The 20388-nt window shown below is 43.0% G+C and overlaps 1 protein-coding gene across 3 annotated transcripts; it reads right to left on the bottom strand.

Moving 5' to 3' along the window:
• Positions 1–1328: 1328 nt before the first annotated feature.
• col1a2 (collagen, type I, alpha 2) lies at positions 1329–20046 on the bottom strand. Of its 3 annotated transcripts, XM_050034999.1 has the most exons (49): positions 19843–20046; positions 16701–16753; positions 16186–16269; positions 15566–15622; positions 15363–15407; positions 15185–15238; positions 14989–15042; positions 14783–14836; positions 14619–14672; positions 13942–13995; positions 13550–13594; positions 13305–13403; positions 12967–13020; positions 12549–12647; positions 12174–12218; positions 11980–12078; positions 11744–11797; positions 11524–11631; positions 11365–11418; positions 11120–11218; positions 10807–10860; positions 10584–10682; positions 10424–10477; positions 10265–10318; positions 10089–10142; positions 9806–9859; positions 9660–9704; positions 9400–9498; positions 9016–9123; positions 8847–8900; positions 8676–8729; positions 7512–7565; positions 7314–7367; positions 7069–7176; positions 6641–6694; positions 6273–6326; positions 5933–6094; positions 5651–5758; positions 5424–5531; positions 4794–4847; positions 4586–4693; positions 4389–4442; positions 4190–4297; positions 4010–4063; positions 3785–3892; positions 3424–3667; positions 3132–3316; positions 2762–3004; positions 1329–2589 (listed from the first exon to the last, which is right to left on the bottom strand). In XM_050034999.1, the coding sequence occupies exons 1-49, from the start codon at positions 19910–19912 to the stop codon at positions 2443–2445; spliced, it is 4071 nt and encodes a 1356-aa protein (XP_049890956.1). In that variant the 5' UTR covers positions 19913–20046; the 3' UTR covers positions 1329–2442. The 3 variants fall into 3 exon arrangements, with proteins under 3 accessions (XP_049890956.1, XP_049890954.1, XP_049890955.1); XM_050034997.1 differs by lacking the exon at positions 19843–20046 and having other exon boundaries at positions 5424–5441; positions 16701–16810; XM_050034998.1 differs by lacking the exons at positions 7512–7565; positions 8676–8729; positions 8847–8900; ... (1 more) ...; positions 9400–9498; positions 19843–20046 and having other exon boundaries at positions 16701–16810.
• Positions 20047–20388: the final 342 nt, after the last annotated feature.

Here is a 20388-nt window from a genome sequence, read left to right as displayed (position 1 = left end):
TTTTAAGTAAAAATTAATTTAGTTTATTCTGGGCTCACATGTTGCATATCCCAAAATAAAGATGTGTTAATTATAGTACAAATGACCTGGGGTCAGGTGGTGCTCTAACTGGTTAGTCTGGTAGGTCTTGCATCATGGTCAGACAATCAGACAGTCAAAACAAAGATGTGAATATAAGTTTTAAAAAAGTAAAAACTTGATCTGCAAAGTAACTAGCAACTCTGGCTGTCAGAGAAATATAGTTAAGAAGAAAATAAGTAGAAAATTGCCCTCTGAAATTCAGTGAAGTGCATCTGTTAGGTAGAATCAAATGTAAAGTATCTCCATTTTGTACTGTGGCACAGTAACCTACTTGAGTAAATGTACTTTAGTCTTTCTGCCACTGCTATTGAAAATGACTACATCATCAGCATCAACAAATTGTCACTTCAGTTGTGCCATCTTAATGTAAAGTCAAAGGTCCAATGCCACTAAGGCTAAGCTGCATTGTAAGAGCAGGGATGCTACTAAAAGCATGCCATGCTGCCCTCTAGTGGTTATAGAAAGTGCTGCAAATGAACTTTTGTGAGATGATGCCTGCATCTCCATGCACAAGTGCAGATTTTGAGAGGGTGTGCAAAGCAGGAGACACATCTCCTCCTTCAGTGTTTAGAACATGTGCATTTGTCTCCACCAATAAAAACATCACAAATAAGAGACATTTACACCATAAATTAATGCAGATTTGTGTTTTTGTATTTGTGTATTTGTGTGAAACACTTGACGTCCTGGGACGTAAGACAAATTTCAGATTTTTTTCTGATAGTAAAGTGAAATCAAGAAGAAAAGGCACAAATTGGTGCATAAAAATTCACCATATTGCAGGAAATTAAGTTTTAGATGCTCAAAAATTTCTGGCAGAGGGCCCTCAAACCCCAGTGTTGAAATGAAACCTACGCCCTTGCACACATGGAAGAAGTTTGCCCTCCTAAGCCGAACCAAGTAAGACAAACTTCTCCCAACAGCAAACAGAACTGCCTCTACATGTGGATGTGTGATTAAATCCAAAATTTCAAAATGCTTGCATATCCCAGTTCCCTTAACACACTTAACTCACGCTGATTCTCAGCCACTGACAAAGTGACAAAACAAGTCATTTCTGACAGAGTGCCATGTCCCCATACTGAATCTTAGCTAATACTGGTGTGCACTTATCACTGCAATTCAAGCCTTGATCCAAATCACAGAAATTTATTTGGATGCAAAAGCTGTATTATGCAAGGAAAAGCAACATCAGAGGATGCATATTTACAAGAAACAATGCACTTTAGTAATCACACATTGGCATGGACAGTGTCAACAGAAATTTACTGTACATTAAAATTGGATGTACCGTTGAAAAGCAAGAAACAGGGGGAAGGAAAATCAGGATATGGCTGTGCTTCCACAATAGGAAGATGTTTAAATTAAACTAGAACCAAAAACAGTGACAAACCTTCAATGGTGTCATTAAAACATGAAAGCACTTAAGTCACTGAGTAGTGTGTTTTGGAACATTGGACATGCTTTATTTCAGAACTTTTCACAATTTATTTAAACATCTCACATATACAAAATAGGTACAATAGACTTTGTGGTATCGTTTTTTGAGAGAGAGAGAGAGGCCGTCTTAAAAAAACCATTCAGAATTGGGTGAAATATGTGCTGTCAGTATGAACACTCTGTGTGGGGTCTGAAGAGTTAAAAAAAGCCTGAACAAAAAACCAAAACAAAAAAAAAAAACCTTCTAGACAAAACAAAAAAAGAACAAAACAAAACAAAACAAAAACCAGACATCAGGTTTAGAAACATTCCACCTGCTTAAAGTGGGGGAGTATCAGGGGACCAATGCAAGACTCCTCAAATGTCAATACAAAGTAATACAGTAAAAAGTGGTTTGCTCCACAGCTGCATATTAGCACCATAGATCTCTGCTTCAAGTAACTGAGCACCTTCCGATACGGGACAAAGCTTGAAGCATTAGAAGTCTTAACATCTCGGTTGTGGACCCAGGTTTTGTCAAAAGTATTTTCTTTAGGTACAGGCATGAGGTAGTTTAAACCTTTTTTTCATGGAAATTGTGGTTTTAAACCTCCTCTTTGGAAGATATACAAAGACCACAAAGTGATGCATACTTTCAGCGTTTTTATTACACTTCTTTTATTTTTTACAAAAGGATGACATGATGTCCCACAACAAGGTGTTTTCCCGCGTCCCTTTGGGTTGCTGTATTAATTTGCATTGCACAAACGCTCCGTTCAGTCCGTTCAGTCCTTTCAGATAGTTGCCCATCTTAAGCAAGTGGATGCGCAGAGAGAAATCAGCATTCAGTATAAAAAAAAAAAACAACACAGAAAGAAGGGCAGAGATTTTGTTTTTTTCGTTCTTTCTCTCGTTTTTGGTGTTAATTTATCATGAGTCTATTTATTTGAAACAGACTGGGCCAATGTCCAAACCAAACTCCTGATCAGCTCCACCAATGTCCAAAGGTGCAATGTCGAGGATGGGCAGGCGAGATGGTTTATTCGTTCTGTACTCAATGACTGTCTTGCTCCACTCACCAGTGTGTCTCTGCGGGTGTAATGGAAAAAAAAGGAAACCTCGTTTTAGAACAGTGGCAAAATAATTCAAATCACACAGCGGTAAGACAAATTAGCTCTGTCTCATGACACCAAAAATTGCATTAATTTAACAGTTACGAATGAAACTGAAGGATAACAGCAATGACCAAAGGGCTACTCACAGTGCAGCCGTCCTCCAGCACGGAGAAGGTGAAGCGGCTGTTGCCCTCGGCTCTCAGCTCCACATCGTTGGAGCCCTGGACCACCACAGCCCTCTTCAGGTCACCGGTCTCATCACTCATGTAGGCATTGCTGTTCTTGCAGTGGTAGGTGATGTTCTGGGTAGCCTCGTTGGAAAGCAGGCGCATGAAGGCAAGCTGGGTGGCCATGCTCTGTGGGCTGATGGTCTCATCGTTGTAGGTAAACTGCATGGAGGAAAGAGAGACAGTCAGAATTCAAATATGATACACAGAGTAACCGACAATCCTGGATAGTATACCTTTAAACCAAATAAAAGGAAAATGAATATGTCTCCTCTCTGAAGATGCTCACCTCAGTACCGCCGTTGATGGTCTCTCCGAACCAGACGTGTTTCTTGCCCTCGGTGCTTCTGAACCAGTTCTTGCGGGCAATGCTTCCGGGGTGGGCGTGGATGCAGGTCTCGCGGGTGTTGAAGTCGCAGAAGACCTTGATGGCATCATTACTGCATCCCTGGTTGGGGTCAATCCAGTAGAATCCTACATGGCAGGAAAACGGAGTCAAAATTGATAGAAACAAGGCACTGCATAGGCTCCAAAAGACATCTAAAGTGTACTGCGGCGCTAGCAGATTTAGTTTAGTTTACCGCTGCTCCATTCGGGGTGGCTGAGTTTGATGTCACGGCAGGTGCGGGCAGGGTTCTTCCTGGATCCCTCAGGGGTGAGCAGGTTCTCGATCTGAGTGTTGAGGGACTTGATAGTGGCATCGACCTCGTAGTCCTTGGCTCTCAGAGCAGGCTGATCGGCTCTGTACTCATCGTATCCAGAGACATCATATCCACCACCAGCGGGGCCGGGAGGTCCGGGCAGACCAGGAGCTCCAGGAGGACCCTGATATGAATGAGAGAATGGATTAATATGTGGATCAAAGTTGTAGTTGAATCCTTTGCAGATCCTTTGATAAAATGAGCCAAACTATCTGGTTTACAAGACTCTAGGTGTGCTTACAACGGGTCCAACGTATCCAGGGGGTCCACGAGCACCAGGGGAGCCAATAGTTCCATGGCCACCAGCTCTGCCATCCTTACCAGGGGGTCCATGGGGTCCAGCAGGTCCCTAAAGAGGAGGTCATCACATGACAAAGTCAAGAATTTGGACATCTTGAATCAAAAATGACTGTAAATTACACTATATCCTGTGTTTGGTGCCTTTGTGATCACAAAAAAGACTTACTCTGGGTCCAGCAGGTCCATTAGGTCCAGCAGATCCAGTGTCACCGGAGGGTCCCTGAGAGCAGAGAAAGTGTACCATTGAATGACATTATAGTAAACATCTTAGATTAGATATATATAAGCACATGTAGATGTAAGTTTCCATATTTTGTGTGCATCGTGATGCTGGGCCGTCACTCACAGAAGGTCCGGGCATTCCCTGGAGACCAGCATGTCCACGCAGACCCTTCATGCCTCTCTCTCCCTTCTCTCCAGCAACTCCCTTCTCACCACGGGGTCCAGAGGGTCCCTATAACATGCAAACACACACACATTACATCTGTGTACTTCTAGTCAATGAACCCTATTTTTGTGCTATTCCTGTGCTTCTTTTTACTTACAGCGGCACCTCTAGCTCCAGCGGGGCCAACAGCTCCAGCGGCACCTCCTGGGCCCTGGTCACAAGAGAGACAAGATTAAAAGGATGAATGAAGAAGGCAGATGACTGTAGATGTTGTTTACCTTGTAAATGTTGCTAATTGAAAGTGGTCTAGTAGAGAATCCATTTTAAAAAGGGTTACTGTTTATTCATACTTACAGACTCTCCACGGTTTCCATGTCTGCCAGCAGCTCCAGTGGGTCCAGCAGGTCCGGGGGCACCAGCAAGTCCCATGGAACCAGAAGGTCCGGGCTCACCACGATCTCCCTAAACATGGTGGAAAAGGGCAGATGAAGGTCAGATCACAGAGTATGTTTGTGTATACTCTGTATACAAATGTGCTGTAAGGTGTATGAAAAGGCATTACCTTGAATCCAGGAGCACCAGGACGGCCAGGGGGGCCATCGTTACCAGGGTTACCCTGTAGATGGCAAAGAATATTGTAGTTTACATAAAAGTTTCAATCTTTATATCAGGCTATTGTGTCAGGTTGTGTCAAATGCACATATTCTAAAGATTAAGGTGAGCATGTCCCCTGAAATCTACACCCATGCAACCAAGAAACCAAACTTACATTTACTACTACAGCTGCAACCATTGATAAGTTCGTTGTAAACTATTAAAATAATTGATTTTTCTGATTCCAGCTTCTTAAATGTGAATATTTTCTGGTTTCTTTCCTCCTCTATGACAGTAAACTGCATATATGTGGGCTATGGATAAATCAAGACATCATCTTGGCCTTTGGGAAACACTGATTGACATTTGTCACCATTTTCTGACATTTTGGAGACCAAACAACTAATCGGTTAATTGAGAAAATAATTGACCGATTAATCGACAGGGAAAACAATGAATAGTTCCTGCCCTATTTACAACAAGTCATATCTAAGTCAAAAAACAGTACTTCTACTGGGGATATTTTGATACTCTCCCCACATTTGATCACCACTAACAGGTCATTGCAGTACCTGTTATTGGCCTGTTCAGTTCTTACCTCACGTCCAGCCTCTCCCTGGGGTCCGGTCATACCAGGCAGGCCAATATTGCCAGGGGCACCACGGGCTCCAGCGGGACCAGAGGGTCCAACTCTTCCAGCCTCTCCCTGTGATAGAATGCAGAGAAAATCACTGGGTCAAATACAGTCAGGCTTCAAACTGTATGTGATATAGGACTCATCTATATATCCTCTGTAAAACGCTGTCAGTCTTAATTTGTGCTTACCACAGCACCAGCACCACCAGGTGAACCACGATCTCCTCTAGCACCAGGCAGACCAACGAATCCCTGAAGTCCAAGAGGACCGCTGGTTCCAGGAGTACCAGGAGAACCCTAAACACACACAGGTCACATATCAATGCATTGATAATGAAGATTTATAGATCTATGTGACCACAATAAAGATATAAACTTAGTTATATATTTTTTATCAGACTAATTATCGTTTTAATCATTTCAATTTCCCACAGTCTCATAATTTGTACTGGAAAAAGAGCTATGACTTACAGCGGGACCGGGCTCTCCAGAAGGTCCCTTCTCTCCAGATGGGCCAGGTGGTCCAACCATACCCTGATCTCCAGAAGGACCAGAAGGACCAGGATCACCACGGAGACCACGAGGTCCATCCTTACCAGCGGGACCAGCGGCGCCAGGGGGTCCAACAATACCCTGACAGCAGAGGAGGAGGAGAGTGGGTTAATGTCAAATGTGATCGTTTTGTTTCACTGTTATGAGAAGCAGCATGATGAGAGGATGAACTGAAAATGTTATTTAAATAACCCAGTGTATTCAGTGTGGGTCTGCACGTGTGTACGTCCTCACTAATGACTGTAAATATGATACTCACAGCAGGGCCAGCAGCGCCAACTCTGCCAGCAGCACCAGGGAAACCAGTCAGACCCTGAAATTGGAAACACACATCATCAAAGGTTATACAGCAGTCACTAAGAGTGTTTAGTATGTCTATGTGTGTGTGTGAAATTTGACGTTATCATTTGGTAAAAATTCAGTATTTGACATTTCTGTTGTTCTGTAATTGTCTTATTAGATTTTTTACTTTCATTTTCAGTCACTACATGCTCTGGTAGCCTTCCATTGATTTGAAATGGCCATTTGGCTAGTGGGGTTGAAGTAAGTGGGTGTGAGTGAGTGTAACAGGTACAACAGAAATTAAATCTGCGCTTATGTGTGCTGCTGTGATGTTTCAATACTCACAGGAGGGCCATTATCTCCACGAGCACCAGTAGGTCCAGCAGGGCCAGAAGCACCCTAGATAAACAGATGAAAAAAATCAGACACCATTCCATATTAGCGTAAAGGAGAGTCCACAACAATGAGGATAACTATAAAAATAAAAATGAATATCTAACTCAATTGGATTGCTGAGTCCACACAGTGATCAGTGACTGGATGAGTGAATGAGTGAACACTGAAAGCCAATCAGACCCATCCACATTGCATCACAGCTGGAGCTTGCAGCATGCTTGGCCCCACTGTTTACAGAACATTACCGTTCATCAGTGTGGATGCTCACAGTGTTATCGTTATAGTTCTTGGTGTGGATGGCCCTTTACTACTCATATCTCGTTTGAGTTTATACATTCTCAATATATGAGTATGTCTCAAGTGTAAATTATACTAACAGGAGGTCCAGACTGTCCAGCAGGTCCAGCAGGACCAGCGGGGCCAGATTCTCCCTTTCCACCAGAAGGTCCACGCTCTCCTCTTGCTCCGGTCTGACCATCAGCGCCCTGTAAACCGGAAAAGTAATGGGGCTGGGTTAGTGTCTGGGCAACTGTGTGTGTGTGTGTGTGTGTGTGTGTGTGTGTGTGTGTGTGTATTTGTGTCACAGTATGTTGTATTGGAAGGTGACTGGCTGCTGGCTTACAGGTGGTCCAGCGAATCCGGGAGCTCCAGCAGGTCCAACCTCTCCACGCTCTCCCTGTGGACAAGAAGCAGTGGGTCAGGAAGATTTGATGTTGTCTCAAGGTCTTAATCTGATATTTATGTCAACCGGTTATTTAGGGTGAATACAGCAGAACCGTTGATGCTTGTTTAATTGAGAAAGTCAGCAACAGCTACTTACAGAGGCTCCACGAGCTCCAGCAGGGCCAGCAGGTCCGAAGGAACCGCTCTCACCCTGGAGGAGAGAACAGTGAGTGAGTCACTAGCCTAGCATTGCTCCATCGATCCAACCATTGATTACTATACATCAATAGATTTATACACACATGAGAAATCATTTGTAGGCATCAGCATTGATTTAAATGCACTCTATTGCATTTTGGGTAGCTGTGGCTCAGGAGGTTGTTGGTGGTTCCACCCCCAGATCTTCAAGTCCACATGTTGAAGCATCCTTGGGCAAGATTCTTAACCCCACACTGCTCAAGTGTGAGTGTGTTTATGTTTAAGGTGAGTAGCTGGTGGCACCTGCTATAGTAGCCTCGGCCATCGGTGTGTGAATGGGTGTGACATGTAACATGTAGTGTAAAAGCGCTTGAAGTGGTCAGACAGACTAGAAAAGGTGCTGGGCCAAAAGCTCATTTACCATTTACTTTTGTAGTGTACAGCTAATTAATCCGCTAATGAATTAGACAACTTGATCAGCTGATATGACTCTTACAAAAGATAATCCTCTGGTTTTCCTCTTTGAAGCAATGCAAATGTAGTGTCATTGTTTTTGTTGTAATTCTGTGTCTGCCAGTTGTTTACATAGCCGACAAAGCAATAAACAGTGAAATAAATAGCACTGCAAGGGTAACGTTAGCTGCTTAGAATAGCATATAACAGCATGAAAATATTCAGAATGTAAAAGTTCTGCATTTGTCTGCTTCATTTTTAATGTTTTTACCACTTCTATCCTGGATTACGTTGTAATCGAGTCATTGCTGTAATATTATTAAACAGCCATCAGGTGGCAGTGTTGAGGTTCTAGCTGGAGATAGAAAGCTACTGTACCATGGGGGTTCTCCAACAGAGGTATGGGGTGTCCAATGCTATGGACTTGAGTTGGCCAGCCAAGAGATAATTTCTGACAGTGATTTGATTTCAACTACACATCTCAATGACTCTCTTGTGTACATCACTGGTCAGTCAGCCATCTTGAATAATGTTAGAGGTAGCCATTTTTAGGTCTTAACAAAGCTCCATAGCATTAATTAATCTGTGTTACAGCGTTTATCCTAAATATATTTATTGTGATGTCATTATTTGTCATGTGGTAAATAATATCCACACGTCACCTACTTACCTTATCACCATTGGCTCCAGTGGGTCCAGGAGGTCCAGCGGGTCCGGGCATGCCCTGGAAAGAGAGAGAGGAGAGGACACTGAGGCCAAGGCTGGGATTGCTATAGTCAAACTAATGGAGTGAGTGGCTATCTTTTTTTTTTTTTAAGAAGAACCAGAGAGTTGAACTTACACGGCTACCATCTCTGCCAGCATTGCCGTCAGGTCCTCTGTGTCCAGCCTCTCCCTATAGGAGAGAGAGCAGGAGGGAATGATTGAGAAAAAAATACATTCTTATTGACAAATCTGAGTGATTTTGAGGGCTAAAATCTTTATTTCAAGGTGGTATTTTTGGATCTTACCTTCTCTCCCTTGCCTCCAGGGGCTCCAGCGGCTCCACGCTCACCGGGCATGCCACCAGGTCCCTGGTGTCCAGGACCGCCAGCAGCTCCAGCAGCGCCAGGCTCTCCCTGGAAACAGACGTGACAAATTATGGTTCCTTTTCGCATAGAACACACATGCGTCCATAAATACATAATCTCATATATGAGCTTGGTACTGACATATTCTGATTCTAGAGGATTATTGTACACAAAAGAACATATAAACAACGTATATATGCTGCAGTAAAGTGTATGTTTAGAATTTATTCAACATTGATCTGATATTGGTAAACTCTGCTACCTTTTGTAAGGTCAAGATTTCATTTATAACCTTTGCTTCTTACAGCCATGGCATCATCTTACCTTGCCACCATCAGTTCCGGGGGCTCCAGCGGGTCCACGGGGTCCAATTGGTCCCTGAGGTCCAGAAGCTCCAGCAGCACCAGGGTTACCACGCTCTCCCTGGAGGAACACAAAGAGGAAGTCAGTGTATTGTCTTTATATGCATGTAAATGTAATCTGCCACAATTAGAGACATTTTCTATTTGTATTCTAACTATTTCAATAGTTTTGACATCTCACTAAAATTAAAGTAAAACAGGTGACAGGACAGGTGAACTCACCTTGGCACCAGCAGGTCCAGAAACTCCCTGGTCTCCTGGGATACCCTATAGAGAGATGAATGGTGGGTTAGAAATGTACTGCCTATTCTACAATTTCTATGGTTTGACTGTACAATATGGTAGAAGTAAGTGTGTGCGTTACTTACTCTGTCTCCGGGTTTGCCAGCCTCTCCAGCACCTCCAGCAGGACCAGGCAGACCCTGAAAACACCAAGCCGCAAAATCAGGAACAGTGACCTCAACAGTGCTATTTATGCAGATACTGCTGTATTAAAAGCACACTTAAGGTGCAGGTAATGTATGTAGCTACTAACATGGAACAGCAGTTAGACTGAATTTACTCTGATAAGTGCTCTTTCATATTTTTGAATATGCTTTTTTTGACTCGTTTATAATGAGCAGAGAGTAAAATCAAATGATGGATCCACACCTGGAAGCCAGGAGCTCCAGAAGCTCCCTGCTCTCCTTTCTCACCAGGACCGCCCTGTAGATGAAGAGAGAAGACCAATGTTTAAAACAGAAAATCACAGTCATAAATGTTGTATGTATTTGTTGGAAGGGGCGAAACTGCCATTAACTGGGTGCATCATACATAAGGATACTTACAGCAGGTCCAGTAGCACCAGTGGCTCCATTGTTGCCATCAGGTCCAGGGGCTCCCTAGATAGGAATATGATGACATGTTATAACAACTGACAATGGAGCTGACAAGTGTTTTATCAGTGTGTTACTGTATGAAACACCTGTTGGGTATTTTTGACTTACTCTCAGTCCAGTGGGGCCAGTGGCTCCCTTGTCTCCAGGCTTGCCAGCCTCACCCTAAAGGAGGCAAGAGGCGGTTTAAGCACAGGTTATGATAAACTTGATTAACAATAAAGAAAAGGATGAAGCTCCAAATGCTCATCTCGGCTCTATTTCTACTTACACTAGGTCCTTTGGGTCCGGGGAATCCAATGTTTCCGGGCTGGCCTCTAGGTCCAGTTGGGCCAGGGGGTCCACCACGGCCATCTTGTCCAGCGGGGCCCTGGAGGGAGAAACAGGCAGAACAACAGGAAGTCACGTTGATTGCATTTACTGCAGCAAATATGATCATGAAGTTAAAAAAAAACGATAAGTTCTGCTTCAGTGCAAAATTCAGATTTACTCACAGCAAGTCCCTCCTTTCCTGGGGGTCCGGAGCTTCCAGGGCTTCCTGGGAGACCCTGTAGAAAATAAAAATTGGTCATTAAGATGAATGTTTTGTCATTAATTTGTACTGCTACATACATACAAGGAATATAATTTCAATTTGTGTTACTCTCAATAGCCTCGTATTAAGCCATTACAGCACTCCTGCTCCAAGCTATTCAAACTCAGCCATTCTAGCTCGCCATAGACCTATTCTCCCTTTAAACTTGACTCACAGAACTAACACAGACATGAGATCCCTCTAAAAAATACAGAATTGAGCAAAAGACTCACCCTGAGACCAGCTGGGCCAGACTCACCGGCGCGGCCAGCATCTCCAGGGGGTCCACGAGGTCCAGCAGCACCAGAAGCACCACGGGCACCAGGCATGCCCTACAAGAAGGAGACAAAGAGGTTGAAGGTAAATGAGGTGGAAATTTAACCATATAACTGAATGGTGACTATATTTGGAAACAAGACATAGCTTTATTTTTTGGCTTGAATGTTGGTGGAATGAAATTTGTTCTTTGACCACTTACAATAGGACCACTTCTTCCCTCGCTACCAGGCATACCACGGCTGCCAGGGGCACCCTGTAAGAGACACGCAGGCATTAGCAGGTCGAAGACAAAATGCATCTGAATATGGATTCATATGAGTGCAACACCACCCATCAGAGACGCTGATCTGGTACTCACTCTAGCTCCACGGTTTCCAGCAGGTCCAGTGGCACCAAGCTCACCAGTGGGTCCTCTCTTACCCTCCTCACCCTGAGGTCCGGGGGATCCCTGAGGTCCAGAGTTACCCTGCGGGAGGCAACAGAGAAGTTGAAGGACAACAGTCATACACAGTCAGATGTCTTCAGTTTCAGTTTGGTGAAATTGCAAGCCAAAGAACAGGATCGGGGTGTGAACTTACAGGCTCTCCCTTGGGTCCACCATCTCCCTTGACACCCTGGGTACCAGGATCTCCCTAAGACAGATAAACAGATGCAATTAATGAAACAATCAGTCATCTGTGGACAATTACTGGTCTGCGTTGTGTATACATTTGCATGCTTCCATGTGGATATGTATGTTTTTTGTGGATGATGTACATCCACAAAAAACATGCATATCCACGTCTATATGTATCAGTGTTGGTGGTGTTCTTACAGCGAGGCCTCTCTGTCCAGCAGCACCCTGAGGGCCCTGAGGTCCAGGTCCTCCTCTTGGTCCAGGGAAGCCAGGAGCGCCAGCAACACCAGGGGTGCCCTAAATAACAGCGATGATGGACAGGTGAGAATTAGTCAGGACCCTAAATGACCTTTGACCTATGTATGCTTGAAAAGTACAACTTGAGAACTTACAGCGGCTCCCTTGGCTCCGTTCAGACCATTATTACCAGGGTTACCCTAAAGGAAAAAAAAACAAGAAATTAGGGAATCTTCCCAAAACAATTTAAAAACATCTGACTGAAAAATTCACTGCTACAAAAAGTATTACATTTGACTTTTTCAAAGATTAAATAACTGCACTTTAATAGTGAATATGTGATAATGTCACACAAAGTAACTACAGTAAATGACAACATTTATATTCAATGGAGTTTTTGGAATTGATCAATGTAGTCTGGAAAAACACACTAATCAAAACAAAATCAAGGACTAAATAAAATACATGTTTTTGTTTCTAATTTCTCCAGGAACTTGGGAGTCTACACAGCAATATCTTTCTATACTTACAGGGGGACCGACGGGTCCAACAGCGCCATTGGGACCGGGCTCTCCTCTAGATCCCTGAGCTCCACTTGGGCCAGTAGCTCCAGCAGGTCCAATCTCTCCCTGTCAAAGACAAAAATACATCCAGGATTTAATAATGAAATCATAATGATGGGATGTATTGGTGTGTATTTGTTTGAGTACGCTTTAAATTATGAAAATAAATGGTCTGGAATGAGTGAGGCGTTCACAGGTATGAACTATTCCCATGGGGATAGTCGACAAAAGCTTTTGGGATAGTGAACATGGACAGATGGTTTATTTCCTTGACAGAAGCTTACACTGTATGTTAATGAGTATTGTCTCCTTTTGTGACCCTGAACATGAATCTCTCTGTGAGGATGTGTTGCCAAAAGGACACGGGAAGTGACATCACACTTACCTTGGGTCCGGGGCCACCGGGGAAACCTGGGGGACCAGCAGCTCCAAGAGGACCCTGGGCAGAAGAACAATAGATATAACATCAGGATATATGTAATATAGGTCAAAGCTCACATTAAGGTCAAAGTTGGTCTAATATGGGTGCAATTATGCATATAATTAACATTTAGTGGCATAATTGCTTCTTCCTTTGATATTATATCACACATTATTGTTTATACATTAAGATAATCACAAAGTACATTTTCGAAAGGTATCTTAATGATACCTCTTGAGTTCAGTATTCACAAAATGGCTGAATCATACAATCACGAAAGGGTTTATATGGCCAATACTCACAGCAGGACCGGCGGGTCCAGCATTGCCATCAGCACCACGAGCACCAGCAGGGCCAGCAGGGCCAGCACGGCCTCTCTCACCAGGCATACCACGAGATCCCTAAAGGGAGGACACACAAAGAAACAGAAATGATAAGACCAGTGCCTTTACTGCAGTTCTGTAGTGATTAATGATAAATTATGGCAAAGGTTTACTAAGGTTGCTGTGGTTTTGTGCATAAATGATGAACGCAATCAAAAACTTACAGCAAGTCCGGGACTTCCAGCAGCTCCGTGGGCACCAGGCTCACCCTATAGGAGAGACAGGAGAAGGTGGGTTAGGTTGATGGGGCATCTGGAGTGAAGTGACTCAAGGTCAGAGGTTAACAGGTCAGAGAGATTTGATTGTGGGAAGTAAGGTGAAAACCATGACAAAGTAGTGGTAATGCTAAACTTAAGTTTGGTCTTTCTTATTATTGCAATATTCACTCACACTACAGAAACTCTCCTATGTGAAATACATGCATCCTTGCATAAACTACACTATATTACTGTAAACTTTTTCCCTAAGCTTATCAATGGGCTGCCATTAAAATGATTACAACAGGAACTGGGATCCTACATGAAATGAAGTTTTCGATAGGAACATTTGTTCTTACCTTGGCTCCAGCACCACCAGGCTCTCCCTTGCGTCCATCCAGACCAGTGTAACCCTGAAACGCAGAAAGAGAGTGATGATGGAAGATGTTTATGAGGGTTAAGGGACATCACATGACAGGCTGTGGGCTATATAAAGGGATAAAAGAGAATAAGATAAGCAGAAAACAGCACTGTTATTACCTATTGGTACTAAAATGTGCTACTTCAAGCAGAAAAAAACGAGACTGAAAATTGGAATATCAAAGAATCAGTTTGCTTGTTTGACTTCTTGAAAGAATACATATTGTTAACAAGACATCCAAAGTCTCATATGAGACATTATGGAAGCTTGTCTTTCTTCAAATGTGGTTTTACAGGAAGTTTGCCATCTGGCTGTAGAGACTCTCAAGCAAAAACTGGGACAAAAAAATCTTAAATGTTAGCCATTAAGCTCTGTATTAAATCTACTATGCTCCTCAGGAGGCAGGAAACAGGAAGTTAGGATTGTAATCACTCCCAGCAGTGCTCGTTATGATGCACAAAACATTGGAGTCCACTTTTTACACAGGTGTAGCTTCTCCGCCATTTTTGTTTGGGAGCAGTTTCAGTTGCTGGTTACAAGCCAGTGGGCCTCAGGTGTTTAGGTAAAGCATGCAGGTAAAGTTCAGGTCAAGCAGAGGAAAAGATCAGCACTCACTCTGTGTCCCTTCATTCCTGGAAGTCCAGGGGTTCCGGGGAATCCACGAGCGCCCTGCAATTCAACACAGAGAAAATATTACTGACACAAACTCCAGATTTACAGTTCAGACGTTTATCTGTGGGTTGTGTTTCATGCCCTTTATTTCGGAGCAAATCTCTTACCTGTGGGCCGGGGGCACCTCTGTCTCCGGGCTTTCCAGGTCTGCCGTTGTTACCCTGTGAGTCAGCAAAACACACGTTACCATCTGACATTGTAGAAACTATATAGCAACAATTCAAATCCATATCAAGAAACTAAGTCTTCAGAAAACTTGTAAACACAATTAGCCCCTGAAAAGGTTTTGGCAGAAACATAAATGTATACTTACGTCCTCTCCAGATTTGCCAGGGGGTCCAGGGGGGCCACGAGGACCAACGGGGCCCTTGGGAAGGAAAACCAGAACATTTCAGATCTCAAAGATGATCAAAGCTTTTAAGATGGTGGCATCACATGGGTACGTCTGACAAGGATTCTAATCCCATGATAATTTCAATGATTGTGAACATTTTGGAGGATGATCTTACAGTCTGTCCAGGCTCTCCGGGCTCACCAGGGTGTCCGGTGTGTCCCTGAGCACCCTGTTGAATGATAAAAACCAATTAGTCTTCATAGACAACGCAGCAACAGCAGATTGAGCTTATGGGTGTGAAGTTTGATCAGATCGCTCCATAGTTGAAATGTGCAGAGAGTGTGTGAACTTACAGGGGGTCCAGGAGGTCCGGGAGGGCCTCTAGCGCCCATCATACCCTGAAAAGGAGAAAGGAGTTAATTCTTCGTATTATTCATCAACACAAGTGCAACTGTGTCAGGGCAGGAATCAGAATTCAAAGGTGTGAGACACCTGTATCCATCGACTATAATTATCTATGTGTAGGTAAGGCTGTAAAGACAGAGAGGGCCCTCACCATGGGTCCAGGGCCGGGATCGGGAGCTTTTACACCATCATACTGAGCAGCAAAGTTCTGATAAACAGAAAGAAAGCACCAATTAATAGGTTAGAATGACAAGCACTATTGGACAAGCAGAGCATAAATTCACTTCAAATAAAAAGTGGTCACTGTTTTCATCAGTCCAAACCAAATGTCATTGTCATGGCACAAAAATCAGCCATGAAAAAATACTTGTGTAACACACCACGACAAATGAATGTATATTATATTGAAATTTGTATCAAATCAGTGCTTGAGAGATCCAATTAGCACAAATAGTAGCTTTGTTGTGTGTCATCCAAGTGTTAGCCATGGGGACAAATGGGTCAAGGGCAAAGGGTCAAAGGTTACGGGGTTATGACATCATTAAAAAGATTCAACACTTTTCTGGTTCGACATAAAAAGCAGAGCAGCAGGGGGTGAATGTGGGTCAAATACATCAAACAGACATATTTCAATACTTTTTTTCCCGCACGTGAGAAATGTTAAAGGTCAAATCAAAGCTAGCGCACTATTATTACAGTTTCTGGACCACTTTTGGGACAAATACTGCAAAGCCAAGCTGCTTGTTTTACAAGTATAAACAGTGGACTTACTCCTCCAAGTCCAGGGGGTCCAGGGGGGCCAGCGGGGCCAGGGAGTCCGGGTTTGCCATCTCTTCCATTTGGGCCCTGAGGACCCTGTAAAACACAGATGATGTAGTGAGTAAACACTGTTACTGAATGAACAGCTGCTGATGAGATGGTTTCTTAGATTAGTCTATTGCATCAATGAACATGATCTTTTTTTTTGATGATAACAGATAAAACTACTCATGTAGCAAATTGAGTTAATACAAGATAAGATGATCACGCTTCATGTCAGAATACGACTCAAGATAAAATAATTTACTGAATATTTCACATTCATTCACATCACTATCGTTGTTGTAAGCACTCGGTCATATGGGTAATGTAAACAAAGGGGTGTGGCCTACTGAGGTTAGAAGGTCAAATGACGTCAGCAAACAAGGTGCCAAACGTGCATCAAAGATAAACCACATTAAATGCCTAAATTACATATCTGGTAACAGCTGCTTGAATAAAGGAAGTAGAGTTGCACTTCAGCTTACCCGGTCACCTCGAGGTCCTTTCTCTCCTCTGGGACCCTGCAGCAGAAAAACAACTCTGTCAGACCATAACACGGCGCAGACGCTGCTTCAGCAACGTGTCAGCTTCCAACTATTCCTCCAGCAAAGCAAGCATTCAATTTAAACTACACTAAATGTAACTAAAAGCAAATTAAAACCAGATTCTAATCGTATTCAAATGATCTGGTATATGACAATAGCAATGAAATGTGTATGTACACAAACTTGACCTTACAGTTGGAGGGCAAGTGGCTTAAAACACATTTCAGTAATTAAACGACACATCATAAAGATGCCCTCTGACCTTTTCTACACATAAGCTATGCTTTATGTGTCTTACATGCCACGCTGTAGGTGCTAAATGACACATAAGAAGAACATCATGTGCTCACCTTGACTCTTCCCTAAATGGAAAAGAAGATAAATAAATGTAAGATTTATTTATTCAGTCTTTTCAGGGCCATTTGGGATGTATCAAACATCTAGCTCTCTGATCTTTCGCCATTGTAAGTAATATCTAAGCGTGCAAAATATAGATAAAAACAATAGATAAAACATGCACATGCATGATAAAAACACAGCAGGGCAATGTGCATGTGATACAGATGATCAACATGTGCACAGAGAAGCTACAAAAGCATCTAGACTCAACAACCTCTTGGCATTAAGAGCATGTTAGTCCATGGGAAAAACTAAAGTTCTGAAATGTTACCAGAACAAATTTAAAATATTAAAATGCTGCTGCTGACGCTACAGACATCGTGCTGATTTTTGGCAATCTCAACTGAGAGCAGAATCAGTAAAACAAACACTCATCAGACTCTGTTTGTCTTACATCAGAGGGGGAATTCAATAATTTTCTTTTTTGTTTTATTTGAGGTGAAGATCTCAACCTATCAAAACCGGTCTGAGATCAGCTTTTGTGAAATCAAATCCAAATCAAAGAGGAGAGGGAGACTCCAAGAACTGACCCAAAGCCAGCTGTTAGGGGCAAACCTCCCTCTGCCCCTCAGAAAGGATCCTTTGTACCAGGCCCCATGGGTGCCTCAGAGCTGCGGTTTTAGCTTTCATTGACACAAACTTTAGCCAATAGGACCCTCACCTATCCGTGGACAGGAAGGCAGAAAACTGCGAGAAATAACTTGGATCAGGAGGCAGAAAATTCCTAAATGAAATGCTCTGCCATCGTTGAGATTGCTCAAATGGTCAAGACCAGACGAGAGGTCTTCCTTTTATGGAGTATTTCACAGCATTTGGAGGAGGAAGAAAAAGAGGGCAAAGAGACAAGGTAAAGCTATCTTTAAGACATATTGCTGTCAGGATTTCATGCATGTGTACTAACCGATTCTGTGGAGTTGGAGAGAGAAGGAGGAGGGAGAGGGAGAAGAGGAGGGTGGGGGAGAGAAGAGGGGATACTCCGTTAGAACGTCAGTTAAAAAAGACACAATGTCATTTCCTATCTCTGCTTCTCTTTCTGTAGGTCAATGAAAAGTTGTTTTTCCTTTGCATGAGAACAAAGTCTACAAACAAGTACACACTACACTGTACCTACACTTTGCAGAAAGAAGAGTTAACATCTTTACAGGATGTTAAAATGCACATTAACCATGTTTAAGTCTAATAATCCAAAGAAAACTTAGCAGAAATGACTTAATATTCAATGTCAAACAGGAAGCTGCACTTCTTTTGTGTTCTGAAGCCCCTAACTACCATCTGTGGCTTCAATGATGTGTCTACACCAGTGTCTTTAATTGTTAAACAAGCTCTTCTGACATGCCTAAAACAATTAGCCTTCCCGCATTGCTCTCAGGTTGCTCGCTGCAGCACAGGTATCAGCTCATTTCTAAAAGTGTAGCTGAGGGCCATCTCTGCATGCTAAACCTCTTCGAACTCTGCAGGCAGTGTGAATCCAGTGCTCAGTAGCATTCCAGCTATTAAGGATCCCGCTGCTAACAGGCCTGAACAGGTAGTGTATGCCCTTGGGACAGGAATAGTTGGCCTGCTACTGCAAACAGGGCAAGAACGACATCACTGGTGACTGTATGATGTGTTATTGATGCTGTTCTGATGTTATTTAAAGGTGTATTTTTCTAATTTTGTGTTAAAAAGTGGCTGCATGTTTGTCTGATTTTGTACTAAAAATAGTGGTGCATTTTTAATTTAATTTAATTATTCAAAAAGAGTAAAACGTTTTGACTATCTGACGACTCATTCGCGGCTGATGTCTGTATCTCTTGTTTCACTTTGTTGCAGGTGGACATCAGCTGGTCATGGCTGGGTTCGGTGCAGCTGGGACCTCCCCATGAACTCTAACGCCTCATGACCAATCTCCACCACAAGGGGGCGCGCTTGGACATTCAAAGTGATGTGAGACTATCATCTCCCCATTTAATGTGCTATGATTCTGAAAAATATCTCCAAGGAGCTTCAACTTCAACGCATATATTCTGTTTTGATCTCTAAATCGTTTCCTAAATAAATACAAATCACGCAGTTGACTGTACCTGTAAAGAAAGTTAAAGAAAATGCTTTTTAGTTTAACAAAATCTAGGAATATTAAAATATGCACGCATTTAGTGTCTTTAATATTTTTTTAAAAAGTAGATATGCCTCTCTTTGCAGAGGACACAGTCAAATTGGTGCCAAGCAGATGTTTGCATTCATGGCCACCAGGGGGAGACGTTGCTGTTTCCAATAATAAAGCTTGATTAGCTGGACGCCTGGATGGAACAATATGTACAACGCCCCACAGACTTTTTCATCCTATTCCTAAAGGAAAATTCACATTTAGCCTATTTTGATGACTCAACATGCACTAAAAGTTTAGAAAAGACCCCAGGCCGACTACTACAGGTCTCTTTCAAAGCAAGGAAACTTTTTTCCTAGGAGTGCAACTTCTCCCTCTCGGAAACTAATCAAATATAAAATAACTGTATCCTTGGAGAAAAGTTGAAGAATCCTCTGCATGAGCTCAATCCATGGAGCTTTATTCTGCAGTGCTTTGAGCTGTCTCCAGGTTGACCTTCATGTAAGTCCCAAACAAAAGCCAAAGATCCTCAAGCAGTGGGACGCGAGAGAAAAAAATAATATCCATCACAGAAAAAGAGCAGATATTCAAACTTACGTTGACATGATGCTAGGTATGAAGTTACTGCAAGCAGCAACAGAATCCGAGTATCCACAAAGCTGAGCATGTCTAAGAGGACATGCAGACTCCTTGTGCTGCTAAACCCGTTTTAAACCACCCTCAAGCAGGCATACAGTTGTGGTGACACGAGTAACTCCAAACTGAGCACAAACCTGCTGCCGTGATGCTAGAATAATAAAGTTCTATCAGGCTTATTTATACGGCAGGAGGGTCCCTGGTCTGCGTGTCAAAAGTCAGCCCACCGGCCAATGAGAGAAGAGAAACCCAATCTGACTCCCATCCCTCTCCAGCTCAGACTCAGTCATGTGGTGCTGCATCTCCCAGCCTCCTCTCCACCAGAAACCGTTTGGCAAAGCTTTGGCGATGATGACGAGTGCAACGTTTTAATTAGATCCATTCTTTTTGAGGACGTGGACAGCGTCGACGTTTAAAAGGGAGAAGAAGGCCTTACGTTTTTTCCCCTCTTTTACGGCTTGCAGTGAATCCGGAGTGTCAGTACGGAGATGCAGGCACCGGGCGTCT

This window comes from Epinephelus moara, chromosome 22 (genome assembly GCF_006386435.1).
Source record: "Epinephelus moara isolate mb chromosome 22, YSFRI_EMoa_1.0, whole genome shotgun sequence".
NCBI classification, from domain to species: Eukaryota; Metazoa; Chordata; class Actinopteri; order Perciformes; family Serranidae; genus Epinephelus; species Epinephelus moara.
Note: the sequence above shows the minus strand (reverse complement) of the source record. Positions and strands in the feature narration are given on the sequence as shown.